At 35.0% G+C, this 20,264-nt stretch overlaps 1 protein-coding gene across 2 annotated transcripts; it reads right to left on the bottom strand.

Annotated features, from left to right (window-relative positions):
* Positions 1–385: 385 nt before the first annotated feature.
* LOC107868350 (protein FRIGIDA-ESSENTIAL 1) lies at positions 386–17,217 on the bottom strand. 2 transcript variants are annotated; one of them, XM_016715026.2, is made up of 10 exons: positions 16,922–17,217; positions 14,248–14,346; positions 13,993–14,049; positions 13,736–13,855; positions 13,540–13,611; positions 2,743–2,910; positions 2,435–2,636; positions 2,077–2,297; positions 750–1,978; positions 386–655 (listed from the first exon to the last, which is right to left on the bottom strand). In XM_016715026.2, exons 1-10 carry the CDS (start codon positions 17,040–17,042, stop codon positions 626–628), a joined length of 2,319 nt encoding a protein of 772 aa, XP_016570512.2. In that variant the 5' UTR covers positions 17,043–17,217; the 3' UTR covers positions 386–625. The 2 variants fall into 2 exon arrangements, with proteins under 2 accessions (XP_016570512.2, XP_047266587.1); XM_047410631.1 differs by having other exon boundaries at positions 13,736–13,843.
* Positions 17,218–20,264: the final 3,047 nt, after the last annotated feature.

Genomic DNA, 20,264 nt, shown 5'->3' with positions numbered 1-20,264 from the left:
ATGGTTACACCAAAAACATAAAGTCAAAATACAGGTCAATTTGACTTCACACTATAATCTATACTATCCTAGCATCTAAGGTTCCTCTATAGGGAGAAGATATATTGATGACTTGATAATTTGATCAATACATGACACACCTATTTGTAGGTGCCAAATGCATACAAATATAATATTTATCTGATGCGGACGTCTTAAAACCTTAACAATTTTAATATTCTAAACTAACAACAGTCAATACTCTAACAACCTGAACCACCAACACCTATTTAGAAACTGGCATTGCTATAAGCCCAATGAGAAGTTACAATACAATAGTTGACTCCAGTAAAGCATACAAGAGCACATACTTGAAAATTCTACTGAAGCTATAACTCAGTAAACACGATGGAAAAGTTCTTTCAACCCATAAAGGTAGCAGAAAAGTTTCTAATATAAACAGATAAAATCCGTACAGAAAATAAATGGTTTCCAAGTCTTCATTCTAACCCCTAGAAATAGCAAATTAGTGTTTCACCAATTCGCTATTGCTGGCAATATGCTAACCATAGCTAATATGATAGTTTCAAGATTTTCCATATATATCCAAGCACCCCCTTATTCTGAGCAAAGCTCATTCATATTATCAGGATTTTCCATATTTTTCCACGTACGCCTGCAAACACAAATTACTATTCAAATTAGGGACGAGCAGACTTCACATACAGTACTCTTTACAGCAAAGGTATTATTTTTGTGGCATGACTCACCTCAATTAGCTTAGCAAGTTTTGGCTGAGATATATCAAAATACTCTTCGATTGATTCAGCAGTATTAGGAATCTGATTGGGATGCAAAGAGTGTTCAACTTTATCAACTGTCTTCTTGACTATCATCTTGTAAGCATCCTTACTCATGAGACCTTCACTCCAAGTTGGCCTTAATAGTTCTTTAACAAATTCCACAAGAGCAGCATGAAACTGCTTCATAACTCTTGACTCTTTGTTCACAGATCTGTCCGTCTTCCAATCAGTATCAATTTCATTTCCTTGTCTGAGCCTTTCAGATTCTAAATGCGTCTTTTTCCGTGGCCTGCTGTGCAGTAGTTCAGTAGATAAATTAAATTTATCTGCTTTTGTGACACCTTTGAGGTTGGCAGAACTTGAAAGCTTCTCTTCTTTTGAAGAGGTATTCATGTTTTCCTGATGAGCAACTGCTGTATCTGCTGTATCTGTTTCATTACTAGGCAAATCTTTATCGGACAGGTTGTCGGGCAATATATCCCTATGGTGGATTTGACCAGAAATTGGAACTTTATTGGAGCTCTGTTCTGGACCCAAGGTTCCTGTTGAAACTGGATCAGCATTTGCCTGCATATGCTTGGTTAATACAGACCCTCCTTTTCCAGAGGTAGAGAATTTTGAGGGCCCATCTCCTACATTACTTTGATCAATACTATCACGAATAGGATCATACAGGCTTTCAGGGAATCCAATCATTTGAGTAAGCAAGAATGATGGTCGAAAAGGAACAGATGGCTCCCAATCGTCAAAAGACCCAACAGTTCTATAATCAGATGAGTGTCGTGTGTCCCGTGATAAATCAATCTGAGAAAGTCTGGCTTTGGAACTAGGAAATGCTGAAGATTTATGCTGCAAAGAGGTGGATCTAGAAGAAGAATATTCTTGGCTACTATCCAAAAGCCTCTGATCATCAAGGGCATCGACCTTCCGGGAAGAAGAACAATGACGCAGATCATGATGGAGGCTATTCTTATGTAAAGAGCCATCTTTGAGAAATTGAGAAGACGAGGCGCTATAAGCAGCTAAGTATGGATTGCATCCAAGACTCTCTCTTCCAATGTCTGGAGTGGACGAAGGTCCACCCGTACGCATATACAACTCCTCTCTCAGTTTTAGATTTTCTCCCGATCTAACTGCCGACTGTACTGAATCAGAAGAACCATCCAGTACAGACGTTTTGCAGTTCTCTTCCAAACCTACAATAAGGCACCTCGTCCCAATTAGTTAAGCAAGCTTCACAATATCAAAGTAAAGCACGTTAACAAGTTCCTCAAGGACTATAGTTCAGGGTTACCTTTGTCATCTGCAATTTTGCTTTTCATCATCGTCTCATCTAGACTACCATCCTTCTCATGGCTAGTCACATGCTCCTTTATGTGAAGAAATCTACAGGAGTTCCCTTTGATGCACCAACCCCTGGCAAAAAACTCACATCTCATTGCTAATCTTTTGCTTCCACCCCTAGAATCAGCAGCAGGGGACAAACTTCTTTGCCTTGTCTTGAGAACATCCAACCTGGAAAGACTAGATAGTATCAAACTTGGTCTACTTAAAATATATGGAAAAGAATTTCCAGTAAGAGACGTTCAAAAGCAGCGTAAAACTTCCAACTATAACAGAAAAGAACAAGGCATCAGCAGTATAACTAAAACCTTCGTGATGTTTGCTTTAAATCATTCACAGCTTCTTGATCACCTCCTTCAGTAAATTGAACTCCAACAGCCTCCTTGCCTTTAACATCAGTCAATATTTCAGCATCCAGTTCGTGACCAAAAGGCTGGATTCTCTTTGTATTTGTTTCACCACACTCACATCCAGAAGCTTGGACATCAGAATTTATGAGGATTCTTTTTCCTGCAAGAACTCCAAACGAATCTCTGTGAGTCTACAGAATACCATATACAAGTATCTTCCCTTCAAACTAACCAGTGTTCCCATATGATATAGTAAGAGTTCTCACCATCTATCCTCTCTCTTGTTTCATCTGAATTGGAAATTCTGCAACTGTCATTACCACCTTTAATTAAAGGGGTATGTTGCAGCAAATTTGCTACAGGTTCTTGTTGAGTAGAAAAGGCTGGTCTTAAGTGCTGTTCAAGCCCCAAAGGCTCCAGAATTTGGTTACCATCTACAAGTAAGAAATATATCAATAAAGACTCTTGCCAATGTAAATGTCTCCACCATAAAACACATCCAAGCTCTGTGGCAGAAGCTCCATGATGATTTACCTAGGAAATAGGTCTAAACACAAAAAGAGGTTGTGTAATCCTAACAGATCGACCAAGGACACAGGAAACTTAGTGCATCCCAAAACGGGAACATCAGCAAAAAAACACAAAAGAAGATAGTAGACTACTTTTTTCCTGGATCAACCCTACATTCTGAGATTAAGACTGTGTTCAATACACACGTTGAGTTAAAAAGAATTTCTATTTAAATTCTGCAGACGAGTGATATTAATACCATGTTAAAAACAATAGAATCGACCTATTATATGAAAAGACAACAAATATAGTACTACTATATCTGACTGTATGCCTAAACACCAATACAAGTATCACACATGAGGACACGCGTCAGACACTATCATGTACCTGTTCTATTTTTTGATGAAGATCCCGTTTTCTCCTCAGACTTGTATCCTCGAATTACACACCAGCCTTCCTGAATTCATACAAAATGTGCAGATTGTTTCCTACATTAAATAGTTTGGTAGCCCCTAAATTTTTATGAAAAGTATACCATCTTATAACATTGCTAAGATGAAATATGTTTTTCATGATTTGTTATTTTATAAATGTCGATTTCAAGCTATATGTTAAATTAAACAAGAACATAAAATTATAGTACTAATGGTATTATGTTCCCAAATTTAAAATCTGTATTTATTCCCAATTTCAAGCCATGCCCGATCAAGGTTATGTCCATGCTTTAGAGTCCATTCTTGTATTGAAATTCTGTAATATAAATTAATTATTTTACTGATGTCATGTGAAAAAAGAAGGTATACAAGTACTGGGAAAAGAGTTGAGAACCTACAGAAAAATAAAGTTCTCAACAAGTGATTTCCGTTCATCTAAACTGAAGATGACCTCGTGCGTACACCAATAATTCACTAAACAAAAAAGTCCATCTGTTCCTCAATCTCCAAAGTACCCATGGTTCAAAGGAGCAGCATCCCTGCGCATCTTCTTCTTTTTCTTCTGAAAGTTTAATTGTGCATTGCGTCCTTAATAGTAGCAGGCATCAACTAACTTATGACAAGCAGTGCTCTAATTCTTGTCAATCATTTGCATCTAAAGCACCAGTAACATAGTTAACTGTTATTTCCTGACAGATTTTCAGCGCTTATAAGACCTCCTTACTGCCAATCATAAGAACAAATAAACCTCCCTTGGCTCACCAGAAATCTAAACAAGCAGGTGCACGAACCGTTATCCTCTCCTTTAGGTAACCTGTGATACTAGGAATTCGCCTTGAACAATCCCCCACCCCACTCTTCCCTTCCACCCCAATTACTGAGTGCCTAGTTCAACAGTGTGATGCTTTATTTATATAAAGAAATCATCAAGGTTAACAGTACCAATTTAAAAAAAAAACATCAAGGTTTGGAATCTCTCTCTCCCAATCTTGTGGCTTTTTCTGAACTTATAATCCCAATGAATATTCCACTTTATGTCCTTTTCTGTAAACCTGATGAGTCATCATATACTTTTGGCAAGATGTTGCCGATAGTCCGAAAAGAAATTATTACATCATTATCACACTACCTATCCTTCCAAAATTTGAATTATTTCACTGACAGCTTTAACAGTGATGTCATCACTAAACTTCATCTCACTTAATGATATATCCCCAGGGTCCACATTCATCAGATAATAAAATATTTCTAGTCCCTCGCCCCACATTCTTGCCATCGTCTGTTATCACTGCCCTCCACAGAGCCTATATCCAATAGCTGAACCTCCAAAGCCACTTCCCACATATCTATCACTCGAGCACACCATACCTTATTTAAAGATGTGATACCACCTCCTGATTCATCATATGTAACTTTTTTGTTCCATTTATTGTATCTTATAACAGTTCCTTTGTAGCCTCTTCAACTATTTGATACCATTAGTGTGCGTGCATGAGACCTGAAATACACGAGTGATAGATAGAGTGCTCTAGATCAATACCGTCTTGTCTCATTTTCATAAGTAACTCTTCTGTCACCCTGCCATCTTCTCAACTTTTCCAATCACCGGATTCCTGAAAACATATTTCCTCCTGTGATGCTCCTAGAGGTAACCCTAAATAAGTCACCCAAGGTGTCTTAAATCACTGCAATTGAACACTTGGTGCTAAATGAATTTGTTCGCTTCCACCATCAAGATGATCTTACGCTTCTTTAAGTTAATCCTCGGTCTTGAGACTACTTGGAGCCATTGAAGCGCATGATTGAAACACATCCACGTTGCAAAACATAAAGGTATCGTCTGCATACAGCAGAGCAGGTGCAATATTTACTTTTGCTTTACAAGATTGACAACAACAACAACAACAAACCCAGTGTATTCCCACATAGTGAGGTCTGGGGAGGGTAAGATGTACGCAGTCCATACCTCTTACCTCTAAAGAAGTAGAAAGGCTATTTCCGATAGACCCCCGGCTCGAGACACGAAATACTACACAAATACATAGTAAAGCATGGAACAAGATGGCATAACATAAATACGACACCCACAAGTAATAGAAAACAGAGAAAAGTAAACAGATTCGTAATAAAGCATGAAACAAGGTATCATAACAAGAATAATACCCCCACCATGTAATTCCCTACACTAGCGACCCAAACTGACCCTAGCCTTCTGACCTAATTCGCGTCCTCCAGATCTTCCTATCTAGGGTCATGTCCTTAGTGAACTGTAACTGCTCCATGTCCCGCCTAATCACCTCTCCCCAGTACTTCTTTGGCCTACCCCTACCCAGCCTAAAACCATCCAAAGCTAGCCTCTCACACCTACGAACCGGGGCATCCATGCCCCTTCTCATCACGTGTCCGAACCATCTCAATCGGACTTCCCGCATCTTATTCTCCACTGGAGTCACACCAACCTTCTCCCTGATAGTCTCATTCCGAACTCTATCCCCCCAGTCAGCCCACACATCCAACACAACATCTGCATTTCCGCCACCTTCATTTTTTGAATGTGGGAGTTCTTAACTGACCAACACTCCGCTCCATACAACATGGCCGAACGGACTACCACCCTGTAGAATTTGCCTTTAAGGTTGGGCGGCACCTTCTTATCACACAACACCCCCGAAGCAAGCTACCACTTCATCCATCCCGCCCCAATACGGTGCTTTACAAGATTGAAATATGAAAAAAAAAAATAGATGTTGGAGGAAAGAGCATTCACCTTCATTGAATGATGTCATCTTAATCATCAAAGCTGAATAAAGTTAATAACAGAATTATGTTTCACTCACACTGGTTGAAGGAATGAGCGTAGAAGTTTGAAACTGAAAAACATTGGCCTTCAATACTCCAAATTCAGAAGTAGGGAAAACGTAATCTCGGTCATCAAGCATGAAAAACTTTTGATGTACCTACTGCAATAAGCTTCATCGTACCTAGGAGCAGTGTTGAAGCTCCATGTAAAAAGCCAAACTGTGGAGCAGAGGACTTTGAAGTGAAATACAACGAGGTAATGTGCATATGATCACCAGTGAAGAGAATAGAATGAATTCTACAAAAGACACCAGATGATTGAGATTTCTCCTTAATTGCTCCTTAGTTCATTAGAAAAGACTAAAGGTACCTCCACCTAATCAAATGGAAGTGTGTTCTGAAAACTGACAAAACATGTAGTAAATAGATCAAGAAACTTGAGACTATGAAAAAGAAGATTGACTATGAAGGTATAGCCAATAAGACATACTATAGAGAAGGGTAATAAAACTAGGGCATGATGGAGAACAAGATTGCTTGTGAATGAAATACTAACCTGTAACCACAACATAGATTGTTGGTGAATCAAAAGAGTTTTAAAGTGGAGATGTAAAACAATCTTATGACAGATTTTTAACCATATAACTGACTTGATGGTTGAAGATGAACAAAGATTCTAGAAGAATTATTTTTTTTTGGGTCAAAGTCATCGAAAAGATGATAATTCACTAGAAAAAGGTTCTGGATGGCGGTGTCCACTTCTTAGAAGGCTTTTGTGGAAGGAAGACCGTTCTGGATGCATCTTTTGTCAAGTGGTTGATTCCCAAATGAAGAAAGGTGTGCCACGAATTTTATGTAACTTGGACCTTGAGAAAACTTACGATCAGGTGAATTGGAATTTCTTGGATTCCATTACGTCAATGATGGGTTTTGGAGATACATGGAGGAGATTGATCGAGCTTTGTACTTCCACAGCCAAATTCTGTGTGTTGGTGAATGGAAGTCCTTGAGGTTTCTTTAGGGAGCTCGAGGGTTTGAAAAAAGGGGATCCTTTATCCCCCTATTGTATTTATCTTGGTGATGGAAGCTTTGAGCAAGATGAAGGAAAGGGGGATCAGTGAAGGTCTACTGAACGGCTTTGATGCTTCTATCAGAGGGCACAGTCATGTGACAGTCACTCACTTATTATTTGCAGATGGACACATTGGTCTTTTATGATGCAAAGGTGTCCCAGCTAGAGCTAGATCACTTGAAACATTCTTAGTTTGTTCCAGGTTGTGTCTGGCCTTAAGATTAATGTCAGAAAACGTGAAATCACACCGATGGAGTGGTGGATAATATTTGAGAAGATGGCGCAGGTGTTGAATTGTAAAATGGGTACTCTACCTACTACATATCTGGATTTACCTTTGAGTGCTTCGAGTAAAGATCTAGCAGTGTGGAATCCCGTGTTGTGTTTGAGAGAGTGGAGAAGCGGCTAGCAGGTTGGAAAAAGAGGTACTTGTTGAAAGGGGGTAAGGAAGTATTGATCAAGAGCACTCTTTCCAGCATTCCTATATATTTCATGTAAATTTTGCGGGCCTACGGCAAAGTAACTGAAAGGTTGGAAAGACTTCAGTGGAACACTTTATGGGACACAGCGGATTGAATTATGAAGTTTCATCTATTAAATTGGAGAGCATCACATCTCCAAAGAGGACTCGGACTGAAAGATCTCAAGGTATTTAATAAAGCTTTTCTAGGGAAGTGGATATGGAAATTTGGGGCGGAGGGGAGTGCTTACTAGAGGGGCTTGGGGGGGGGAGTGAGAGCCGATATGTATGGGATCACGAGTATAACATCTTTTACAGGGTGAGGAGGAGTATTATGAAGGAACAGGAAGATTTTAGTGGACATATTTCCTTGAGGTTGGAGACGGAATCAGAATTAGGTTTTGGGAAAATAAGTGGTGTGGGGAGAACAAGTTGAAAGAAGCCTTTTCTAATATATTTGTGTTCCTCTCAAAGAAAGATGCCAGTCCAACAAATTTGTAGTTCTCATGAAGAGGTCATTCACTGGGATTTAAGACTCAGAAGGAACTTCCAAGATTGGGAGATGGAGAAATTTCACAATTTGGCAGAATATTTGTATGGGATGGACACCAAACAACATATCAGATGCATGGATCTGGCGGGAGCGCAAACATGGCTTATTTACTGTCAGCTCTTTTTATAAGAGTTTGCTTGTTAGAGAGAAATATTCATTCCCTCACAAACATGACTTATTTACTGTCAGCTCTTTTTATAAGAGTTTGCTTGTGAGAGAGAAATATTCATTCCCTCACGACTCCATTTGGATATCTAGGAGTTCCAAGAGATGTGAGTTTGTGTGATTAGTGGCAAGGGGAATGATTTTACCAGTGCAATATTTGAGGAAAAGGAGAATTACCTATGCCAGTTGGTGCTTTATGTACACGAGTGACGGTGAGCATGTAGACCATCTACCATTGCATTGTAAAGTGGCTAATAGGCTATAGAGGGTGGTCCTTAGCTTGTTTGGGATGCAACGGGTGATGTCAGGCACAATGAAGTAGGCTTAGCAAAGTTAAGACTCATATGAGAGGGAAGAAGGGCCCAAGCGTATAAACCTTAGCAACTATGTGGGTCATTCAGAAAGAGCGAAATAGGAGTGCCCTCGAAGGAGTAGAGCAAGCTTTTTAAAAATACAAAGTAGTTTTATGTCTCTACTTTCCTTTTTGGTATACTTTCGAACTAAGTTACTACGACTCTTCACTTTCGGTGTCGCAACCGTGTCAACACGACATGGGTGTGGGTATCGGTGTGGGATCTGTACCCAATTTGGTCAACCAATTTTTGGTACTTTAACCAAAATCAACAGGGAAAGTCCGCCGCACAGATTTAATGATTTCTGCAATCAAACCAAAAGTTAAGGTGAAATCTAAGAAAATGGAATATCTTGTATATAGAATTTTCTATGTTATTACTTTTTCTTTGTTCTGCTTTCAAGATTCTCCACTTGATCAATGTTTTCTCCTCAAGTTTTCCACGGAATATCTCATAATTTTGGTTTTATAATTCCATTTTTAGGTATTTGAATTATTTTTAGCCAAATCCTCATACTTGGATCCATATCCTCAAATCTTAAAATTGAGATCATGAAGAATCCAACCTCTAAATCTGCACCCATATCGGACACCCACGCTCGAGTTCGAGCAACTTAGCTTTTGAGGTCCTTATGTGTATTGGACCTCTTTTATTGAGAACCATATTTTGGTGTAGGCTCTCTTTTTTGGTATATAGATTGTATACAAGGTTCCTTCAATTGTTAATAAAATTATTTACCTCATAAAAAAAATGATAAGCCAACTATATTAAATTGGTTGCTTAATAAGAACCACTACAACTCGATATAGGTTAGACAATAGTTGAAACAAATGATAATACGTTGTCATGTGAAGGGAGTAGAAGGAGTGACTTGTTTGTAAAGAAATATAGCAACGACAACATGTCCAATGAGATCTGCGGAGGGTAAAGTGTACGTAGATCTTACCTGTTGTGGATGCATGGAAGCCAATCAAATTAAGTACTTAATTATATTTTTAGTAGCTTTCTTATTGAGCCTAGAACAATGGGCGATGAGATCAATTCCAGATTTCAGAAAGAACATGCAATTACAAAAACCCTAATGAACTCTAAAATTGCAGCAATAGAACAACGTCTCGGCAAAAGAATTGTCCAAGTCATCCAAGAATAATTGTCTAGCTTGGGAATTGACTCCACAAAACCAGTAACCCACGGAGTAACCCACGGAGCTGAGTCGAGTATAACTCCGATGACTGGCAATCGCCAGATCAACTAATTCCCGTTACTAAAGGCAATATACCGCCTATTCAACTAGCCGATCAGAATCATCCAACAAGTGGTAATAAGTAGTAATTCCCATTCAACAGTACCAAGGTATGAGAAAATGGATTTTCCTACCTATAGCAGCACCATCAACCCATTAATTTGGGCACATCGTTGTAAAAGTTATTTGAAATCAACATACACCGGAAGAGAAAAAGGTTGGAGTGGTTGGTGTCACATGTTGGGAGAAGCACAATTATCGTATTATCGACTTGAACGAGCAAAGGGCCCAAAAAGTTGGAAACAATTCCAAAACATTATTTCCAACAATTTGGACTTCCTGAAAGTAGTAACCCGGTGGGCGAATTAGTCACACTTCGGCAAACTTGTACAACTGAATTTATCAACGTCAGTCACAAGAAAAGTTGTCTAGGATTGGATGATTCGGTTGACACTATTCCAGAAGTTCTAGATGATTGCTCTGAATTCGAGCTTGAGGACAATTTCTTTCAACATAAGGGGAGTAATGTTGTGGATGCCCAATCAAATCAAGTATTTGATTATATTTGTAGTAGTTTTCTTTATTACTCTAGAATAGGATTTATTTTTCATAGTTTCATAAGGATTAGGGTTAGCTACAGTTATTAGTTTAGAATAGGGTTTATGTTTCCAACTTCCATAATGATAGGGTTTTGCAGGAATAAATTAGTAAGTCTTATTCCAGAAAAAAATAAGAGATCGGAGTTCTCTCTTCCATTAACTTTAAGGTTTCAGACTCCCTTTAACGAGCTAAATTTATATATCGCCCTGCAACTCAATCCTTTTCTAAAGATCCTAACATCACCACTACCTCGTGGAGGTAGAGAACCTGTTTTTAGAAGACCCTAGGCTCAAGAGTAGAAATCCCAAGCAGAAAGGAGAAGGAAACAGTGAAGACAATATAAAAACTAACAAGGGAAACAATGCAAAGTCTACAAGAAAGAACAAGAACAACAACAAAATAATCTGATAATCAAAACACATTGAACAATAGATATGATAGATATCAAAAGAAAGGACTACACTAAAACAGCTAGTACAAGCCAAACCCCTAGAAAACACCTACAAGCCAAACCCCTGGAAAACACGATAACACTCCCTACTAACCTTTTACCCTAAAAAAGTGTCATAAAATTCACTTGTCCTATTTCTTGGAGTCCATTAAGAATATAGGATTGGTTGAAGATTGTGTTAACTATCCAATTGTTGATATCGATCTTTCATTCTTGAAAAAGGATGATCCTTTAGGCAAAAATGACCTTGATTTGCTGGATAATTTTAGAAAACCAGCTAGAGATTATTCTAATAATGATGGTGTTGATTGTGACCCTTTGTATAACACCCCCTTTTGTTTTATGAAGATAAGGATGGTTATTTGATTCATGTGATGACTTGAGTTATAATCTCCTTGGTTTTCGTGTTAGTTCGTGTCAAATTGGGATTCTTGTTTTGACGGGGAAGCTAACACTAGTTTGAAATATGATACTTGTTCTTCAGATTGTCCTAATCTTAGTTTTGTGCCTACTTTTGATAATGACTCCAAAGATGAGCGTAAAATTATGGACATCATTGATGAGTTTGATTTGACTGTCCTTCCATGGTGATCTATTTGCACTTGGTGACCATAAGGATTTAAAATATGGCAAGTGCATGATTGTTGACTTCCAAATGATGGAAATCTCTCTTGGAGGATAATAGTATGCTCGTTGGGAGGATGGTATCGACAAAGAAGGTGATACTTGTTCACAAAATACTATTCTTCTTTTGAGTGTGTTCCGATTCTTGATAATATGTTTAATTATGATCTTGGACCTAACAGTGATCTTCCATGTGATGACACCTTGGATGAAATCATTTTGTGTGACACATTTCTTTACTATTTAGCATATGATGATATTCATGCTTATGTTGAGAGTGCATCTTATGTTGATAGGAGCTTAAATGGTGTAAATGGTTGTTTTCTCGACCCAAATTTGTGGATACTCTTTCCTTTCGACCCCAGTAACACCTAAAAGTGTGTGACTTGGTCATGGTATCACCCTGGAAGAGGTTTTATCTTGAAATAGAGGATCTCTTATGCTTTATGTATCATGGATACCAATATGATATTGCCTACTTGGTACTTTGACACCATTAGGTCTTTAAGGAAATCCTTATTTCATGATCGTAGGAATAGCCAAATAATTTGTGCTTCATATGAGAATTTGTTCTTCATGATTCATGAGAGTATTTAATGCTTGGTCATATCACAAGTTTGTGCATCCTTGACCTAATGGTAGGTTTCTTGACCATTGTGCTAATCCTTATGCTATGAGGTCTTTGTTGTTGTATTTCTTCCTAATGATCTTGCTAGGTTCCTATTCGGGGTCAAATTCTTTTAAAGAAAGGGAGAATGATGCATGCACTCCAAGGCAAGCTAAGGATTTCAAAAGCTTCTCATCAAGTCACTACTCGATGTTTACAAGGGAAACACATTTGTGCCTTTATAATTCTTTGTAATTCTTCAAACAAAACTTGTGAGATACTAAACCCAAATAATTGGCTTTGATAATTCGTAGCACATAATCTTGAAATTCTTTTACAAATCCAAATATGATGGTGCTTGAGGTGGAAAAATCTCGCTTCACATGAAACAACTTATACTGCCCATGATAATAATGCCAGGATTTAGGTTTAGTTAGTTTATCCCCGGTATCAAAGACGGAATCCATTAAAACTTAGGATCTAACAGCATGCCAATGAGATTTCATAAATACGTGCATCGCAGTTAAAGCTATAATTGGCAAGTTCTCACAAATATGGCAGAAAAGAACAAGCAGAGGAAACAAACTAGATAACGAGAACAGATTAAAGCTTTGTAGGCAAGGAAGCAGAGAAATATGTGACAGGTGCAATGACATTGAATAAAATGATAATAGTAGAACAGAGACTGATTGCAAGAAAGCAAGTTTTAAATGTAAATTGATATCTTTCATTAAAAAAGGAAAAAATTGCATGCTCCTATTGCACATTTGTTGTTTCACAAACTGCCATTGGCTCTCCAAGTCCCCTTTACAAACGCGTACACATACACCAAAAAAGGACACATCCCAAAAAGGAAAAGGCATGGAAAATAATAAGCTCGAATGAAGCTTAAATTAAATAGCAATCTTAATAAGACCGAAAGTAGCAGAAGCAGGTTTCTCCCCAAGGAATTGAATGTTCCATTTAATTCTCACAAAATTACAATGATTTGACATGAAAAACAACCAGATAAGACAAATGAAGTTAGATACTTCACAAAATAGCAGGCAAGCAACGCAACTAGATATACAGACAATTAAAAATAGCAAGAAAGTAGATACCCAGGCATTATTTCAAATAATGGAATTCGCATAATAATGATTAATGACTTAAATATCAACATAGAGAGTCTATAACACAAAGAACTGACCTTTTTGATTATCTACATTGAGCGAACTTGATCCTTGACCTTTTTCTACTTCATCTTGGACTTCTTCTTCCTCTTCCTCAATCAAAAGTAGCAAGAAAGTAGATACCCAAGTATTATTTTCCAAAAGAAAAATCACATAATAATAATTAACAACCTAAGTATCAGCATACTGGAGTAGTAACACAAAAGAACTAACCTTTTTGACCATCTACACTGAGTGGACTTGATCCTTTACCATTTTCTTCTTCTTCGTCCTCCTCCTCCTCCTCCTCCACCTCCTCTTCCTCCTCCGCCTCTACCTCTTCTTCTGCCTCTTCTAATGAAATAGCAGGCACCCAAAGCAAAGACTCGTAAATACCCAAGTATTACATTAAAAAAGGAATTAACATAACAATGATTAATAAATTAAATATCAGCATACGGGACCGGGAGTTTATAAAACAAAGAACTAACCTTTTTGATGAGCTACATTGAGTGGGCTTGATCCTTGGCCTTTTTCTTCCTCCTCTTCTACAAGAGAGTACCAAAACAATTAAAAATAGCAAGAAAGTAGATAGACAAGTATTAGTCGAGTTGCACGCAAGCTAGATGGAACACCACGGTTATTTGAAAAAAAAAAGATAGCCACGTATTAATTCAAAAATCACATAATAATGATTAGCAACACAAGTATCAGCATACTGGAGTTGATAACACAAGAGAACTAACCTTTTTGATCATCTACGTTCATTGGAATTGATCCTTCACCTTTTTCCTCTTCAGCTTGTACTTCTTCCTCTTCTTCTTCCTCCTCCTCTTCTACCTCTTCTAATGAAATAGCAAGCAAAGAGCATATAGACAATTAAAAATAGCAAGCAAGTAAATACCCAAGTGTGATTTTTAACTAATGAGATTAACGACAATCAAAAATAGAAAGAAAGTAAAGTTACCAATCAGCAAAGCTACTAACACAAAAACAAAAATTCACATAACCAATCAACCGAGCTGCCAACACAAAAATGTAAATTCAAGTAGTCAATCAACCTAGCTAACACTACAAAAACAAAAATTCATGTAACCAATCAACTGAGCCACCAACACAAAAATGTAAATTTGCATAGTCAATCCACTCAGCTACCAACACAAACACAAAAATTCAATTGTTCACTTTTCACAGTTGAATTATCATCATTTATCATCATTGTTCGAGCAGGAAAAGTGAACAATTAATAGTTAAGTTATGTTTTGATAAATAGTTGATTATAATTCAGAGTTCCTGCCTCGTGCAACTGATAGTTCAATTATGAAACTCAAAAATGGGGATGGATACTTTAGGTGTATTTTTTAAATCATTAACTCTTAAAATAGCAAGAAATTAAATAGCCAAGTGTTATTTTAAACTAAAATTATTAACAACTTAGAAAATCAGCATACTGACGTTGATAACACACACAAAAAAATTAAAAAATAAAACCTCTTTGATTATCTACATTCAGTAAAAATTAAACCTTTTTCCTCTTCTTCCTCCTCGTCTGCCACTTCTAATGAAAAAGAAAGCAAAGAGCATACATACAATTAAAAATAGCATGAAAATAGATACTCAAGTGTTATTTTAAACTACTAATGGTTAACAACTTAGAAAATCAGCATATTGTAGTTGATAACACATACAAAATTAACCTCTTTGATCATCAACATTCAGTGAAATTGAACCTTTTTCCTCTTCTTCTTCCTACTCTCCTCTACCTCCTCCTCTTCTTCTACACTTTTCAAGTTTCGTACCTGAACTACAAGGTGCGAGTTTCCTACCTAAAAGCACACCTCAATTATGAATTCTTCACTTTCCCTACTTGAAATATCATCATCGCTCGGATAGGAAAAGTGAACAATTAGAAAGTCAGTATACTGAAGTTGATAACAAACAGACACAAAAAAAAAAGTCTTTTTGATCATCTACAATATTAAAAACTGAACCTTTTTCCACTTCTTCTTCCTCCTCTCCTCTACCTCCTCTTCTTTTTCTAGATTTTTCGAGTTTCATACTTGAACTACAAAGTTGAGTTTTCTACATGAAATATCAACTTCGATTTCTTCGTACTCTTTCTAAGTTCTAATGACTAACAACTTAGAAATCAAATCTTCACGAACAAAATTGAAAAATGAAAATTCACTTAGTCAATCAACTGAGCTAAAATTCACGTAGTATCAACTGAGCTATTACTAACACAAAGAATTACCCTCTTCAATCATCTACATTCACTAAAATTGTACCTTTTCACCTTCTTCCTCCTCCTCCACCTCTTCTTCTTCATCTGCCTCGATTTCTTCTTATTTCAAATTAACAACAATCAAATATAGCAATCAACTGACTTACTACTAACACAAAATTGAAAATTCACATAGTTAATCAACTCAGCTACTACTAACACAAAAATAATAATTCACATAGTCAATCAACTAAGCTACTACAAACACAAAAATGTAAATTCACATAGTCAATCAACTCAGCTACTAACACAAAAGCAAAAATTCACGTAGTCAATCAACAGAGCTACCAACACAAAAAACAAAAATTCACGTAACCAATCAACCGAGCTACCAACACAAAAACGAAAATGCACGGCAGTCAATCAACTTAGCTGCTACACATAAAAAAAAATATTCACGTAACCAATCAGCTGATCTACGAACACAAAAACAAAAATTCACGGTAGTCAATCAACTGAACTACTAACACAAAATTAAATATTCACGTATCCAATCAATTGAGCTAAAATTCACGTAGTCGATTAACTGAGCTACTAACACAAAAATGTAACTTCACGTAGTCAATCAATTCAGCTACCAACACAAAAACAAAAATTCGCGTAGTCAATCAACTTAGCTACCAACAACCAATCAACTCAGCTACCAACACAAAAATGTAAATTCATGTAATTAATCAACTGAGCAAAAAATTCGCATAACCAATCAACTGAGCTACAAATACAAAAACAAAAATTCACATAACCAATCAACTGAGCTACAAACACAAAAACGTAAATTCATGTAGTCAATCAACTGAGCTACTAACACACAAACAATTAACCACTTTAATCATCTACATTCACTAAAAACTATACCTTCTTCCTCTTCAACCTCGATTTCTCTTGCTCTTTCTAATTTCTAATGACTAACAACTTATAAATCAAATCCTCACGAACAAAATTGAAAAATGAAAATTCACGTAACCAATCAACTCAGCTTCTACTAACACAAAAATGTAAATTCATGTAGTCAATCAACTGAACTAAAATTCACGTAAACAATCAACTGAGCTAAAATTCAAGTAGTCAATCAACTGAGCTATTACTAACACAAACAATTAACAACTTTAATCATCTACATTCACTATAAATTTTACCTTCTTCTTCGATTTCTTCTTCTACTTCAACCTCGATTTCTTCGTATTCCTCTTCTTCATCTTCCTCAAATTCATCCCTCATCGGTATCGGATCAGCTGCCGCCGCACCCGAAGATGCCATTTCGATTGCCACACGGTGGTTCACGGCGGTTCACGGCGGAGACACGGCGGTTCACGGCGGTAAACAGTGATGGATTATTATTACTACTATTCACTGCTAAAAGGAATTGCTTTTTTTTTCTCTCTTCTTGTTTTTGTAAGAGAATGGAGATTTAGGGATGTTTTTGATTAATACTTTATTTTTTTTGCAGAAATATATATAGTATAGTTTTTATTTTTATTTTTATTTTTTTTGCTTTGGTTTAGTAATAAATTTTTTACTATAAAAGTAAATGAGTAATAAGTTTAGCTAAAAACAGTATTGTTCATTTTAGGGATTTTTTTTATTATAAGAATATGAGCCTTTAGGGATTTTTTAATTATATTTTTTGCACAAATATATATAACATGGCTTTTATTTTTTTATTTTCTTCTTTGGTGTAATATAATTTTTTTACTATAAAAGTAAAAATGAGTAATAAGTTTACCTAAAAAACAGTAAATTTTAGAGATTTTTTTATTATAAGAAAATGGGGATTTAGGGATTTTTTTATTATATTTTTTGCACAAATATATATAATATGGCTTTTATTGTTTTGCTTTTTTTGCTTTGGTGAGGTAACCATAAGTGTAAAATAAGTAATAAGTTTAGCTAAAAACTGTATTGTTCATTTTAGGAATTTTTTTTATTACAAGAAAATGGGGATTAGGGACTTTTTTATTATATATTTTTGCACAAATATATATGATGATTTTCATTTTTTTATCTTTTTTCTTTGATGTAGTAATAAATTTTGTTTACCACAAAAGTAAAATGAGTAATAAGTTTAGCTAAAAAAGCAGTACTCATTTTAGGAATTTTTTTTTATTATAAGAAAAAATTTATTTTTTTGCACAAATATATAAGATGTTTTTTTTTTTTTTTACTTTCATGGAATAAATTTTGTTTACCATTAAGAAAGGGGAGTAAATAAGTTTTAGCTAAAAAAACAATATAATGGTCTTTTAAGAGTAAATAAGTTTTAGTTAAAAAATAATATAATGATGTTTTAAGCTTCGATTTGGTTGTAGATTTTAAAATTAAAATTTAAAATGTATAAATTTGAGTTTCTAAAATTTTGTTTACCATAAAGAAAAATGAGTAAATAAGTCTTAGCTTAAAAAATAATATATTTAAGCTTCGATTTGATAGTAGATGTTGAATTTTAAATTTTAAATTTTAAAAACTGTGATTTTTGAGTTTCGAAGTTTTCTACGAACATACATTATACTTTTTTACTGTCATGTAATAAATTTTGTTTACCACAAAGTGAAATGAGTAATAGTTTTTGCTAAAAATAATATAATAGTCTTTGAGCTTCGGTTTGATCGTAAGTTTTAAAATTTAAATTTAAAATATAAGAATTCGATCTTCAGAAATTTATGATTTTTGAGATTTGAATTTATGTTTAAACATGTATTATAATTGAAGAAAAAATAAAGTTTTGTAAGTAAAATTTCAAAAATTAGTTGGAACTTAAAATAAAATTTGAAGATAAGATTTTAAAAATCTAATCAATTTAATAAATAAATTTTCATAGTCTATAATCAAATAGTAGTTTAGATAATGCTCTAGGGCATTACTTTTATCCCATTCCTATATTTGTGAACAAAAATAAATTAAAAAATATTATAAAGTAAAAATATATTAGATTGCATTATATTAAAAATTAATATATTTTGGCTAAGACATCAGGAAGCTCGTTCATTTCTCCTGGAGAGTGAACAAATAATTAATGACTTAGGTTAGAAAATAATAATGTGTAAATAAGAAAAGAGAAAAAATTATTGATAAAGTGAGAATATATATGAATGAAAATTGATTTACAATGGTAAAATATATTTTTTTATGTTAATTGAATATTAATTAATAAGAGTAATATTTCAGGCGTAAAGTACACAAATATCAAGGTGATTTTATGGAGGACTCAGGGGTTTAATTCGTTTGATGGTTTTAAAAAGTTATATATCATCATGATAATTTGGCTTTAAGTGAGAGATATTGCCACGTAATTTATCGTAATATTGTGATGACAATTTATAAAATTTTAGTATCAGAGGTATGTAGAAATACGCAAGACATTAAAAAAAGAAATGAGTGGGTATTAAACTCTATTATTTCATGTGAAATATCAGTTAAAATGGCATGATAAATCTTATAAATAAAATGAAAAATAGTGAATATTATATAAACTAATCAAATGAATTAGAGAAGTAAAAACAATAAGATAACTTTAAAAAATGTATTATATAGACCTTATTTCAAGAGTGAAGTGCACAGACAGCGAGGTGGTTTTGTGAAGTACATGTACTACTCTCTCCGTCCCAAATTACATGTTTCAAATTTTCTAATTTGATTTTCAATTTTAGTTGTCCTTTTTCATTAATCAAGAAGAGACAATTTTTTTTTTCATGTTTTACCCTTTGCATTAATTACTTTTTCTTCAAATTAAAATGTAAACATCATTTAATAGGGACACTATAGTAAACTAGCCATGTTATTAATTAGTTTTCTTAATCAATATGCTATCTTAATTTGGGACGGGTAATTTGAGACGGATGAAGTATTGTGTAATAGATATTATTTTGAGAGTGAAGTACACGGATAGCGAGGTGGTTTTGTGGAGTAAATGTGTTATATAGACCTTATTTCGAGAATGAAATGCACAGATAGCAAGGTGATTTTGTGCCTTTGTGGAGTACATATATTATATCTAAAAATTACACAAACCCACAACTTAAATTTAACTTATTACAAAAATCACATCTCTCCAAACATATTACAAAAATCTCATTTCTTAAGTTAATACATATACATAGCTTTCTATGTATATGTCGGCCCTATTTGTATATAAATCGGCTTTGGTATGTATATGTCGGCCTTGTTATGTATATGTCGGTTTTGTCATACTTGTTATGTATATGAATCGGTCTTGTTATGTATATGTCGGCCTTGTCATATACAAAAGTTTCTATATATATGTCGGCCTTGTTATGTATATAAATCAGGATAGAGAGTAAAATAATTAAGAAAGTGGGAGAGAGTTTAAATAATTTTAATAAAGTTAGGATTTATGTTATTTTTACATATTATATAGACCTTATTTCGTGAGTGAAGTGCACAGATAGCGAGGTGATTTTGTGAAATACATGTATTATATAGATCTTATTTCGAGAGTGAAGTGCACATATAACGAGGTGGTTT

This window comes from Capsicum annuum, chromosome 4, assembly GCF_002878395.1.
Source record: "Capsicum annuum cultivar UCD-10X-F1 chromosome 4, UCD10Xv1.1, whole genome shotgun sequence".
Taxonomy (NCBI): domain Eukaryota; kingdom Viridiplantae; phylum Streptophyta; class Magnoliopsida; order Solanales; family Solanaceae; genus Capsicum; species Capsicum annuum.
Note: the sequence above shows the minus strand (reverse complement) of the source record. Positions and strands in the feature narration are given on the sequence as shown.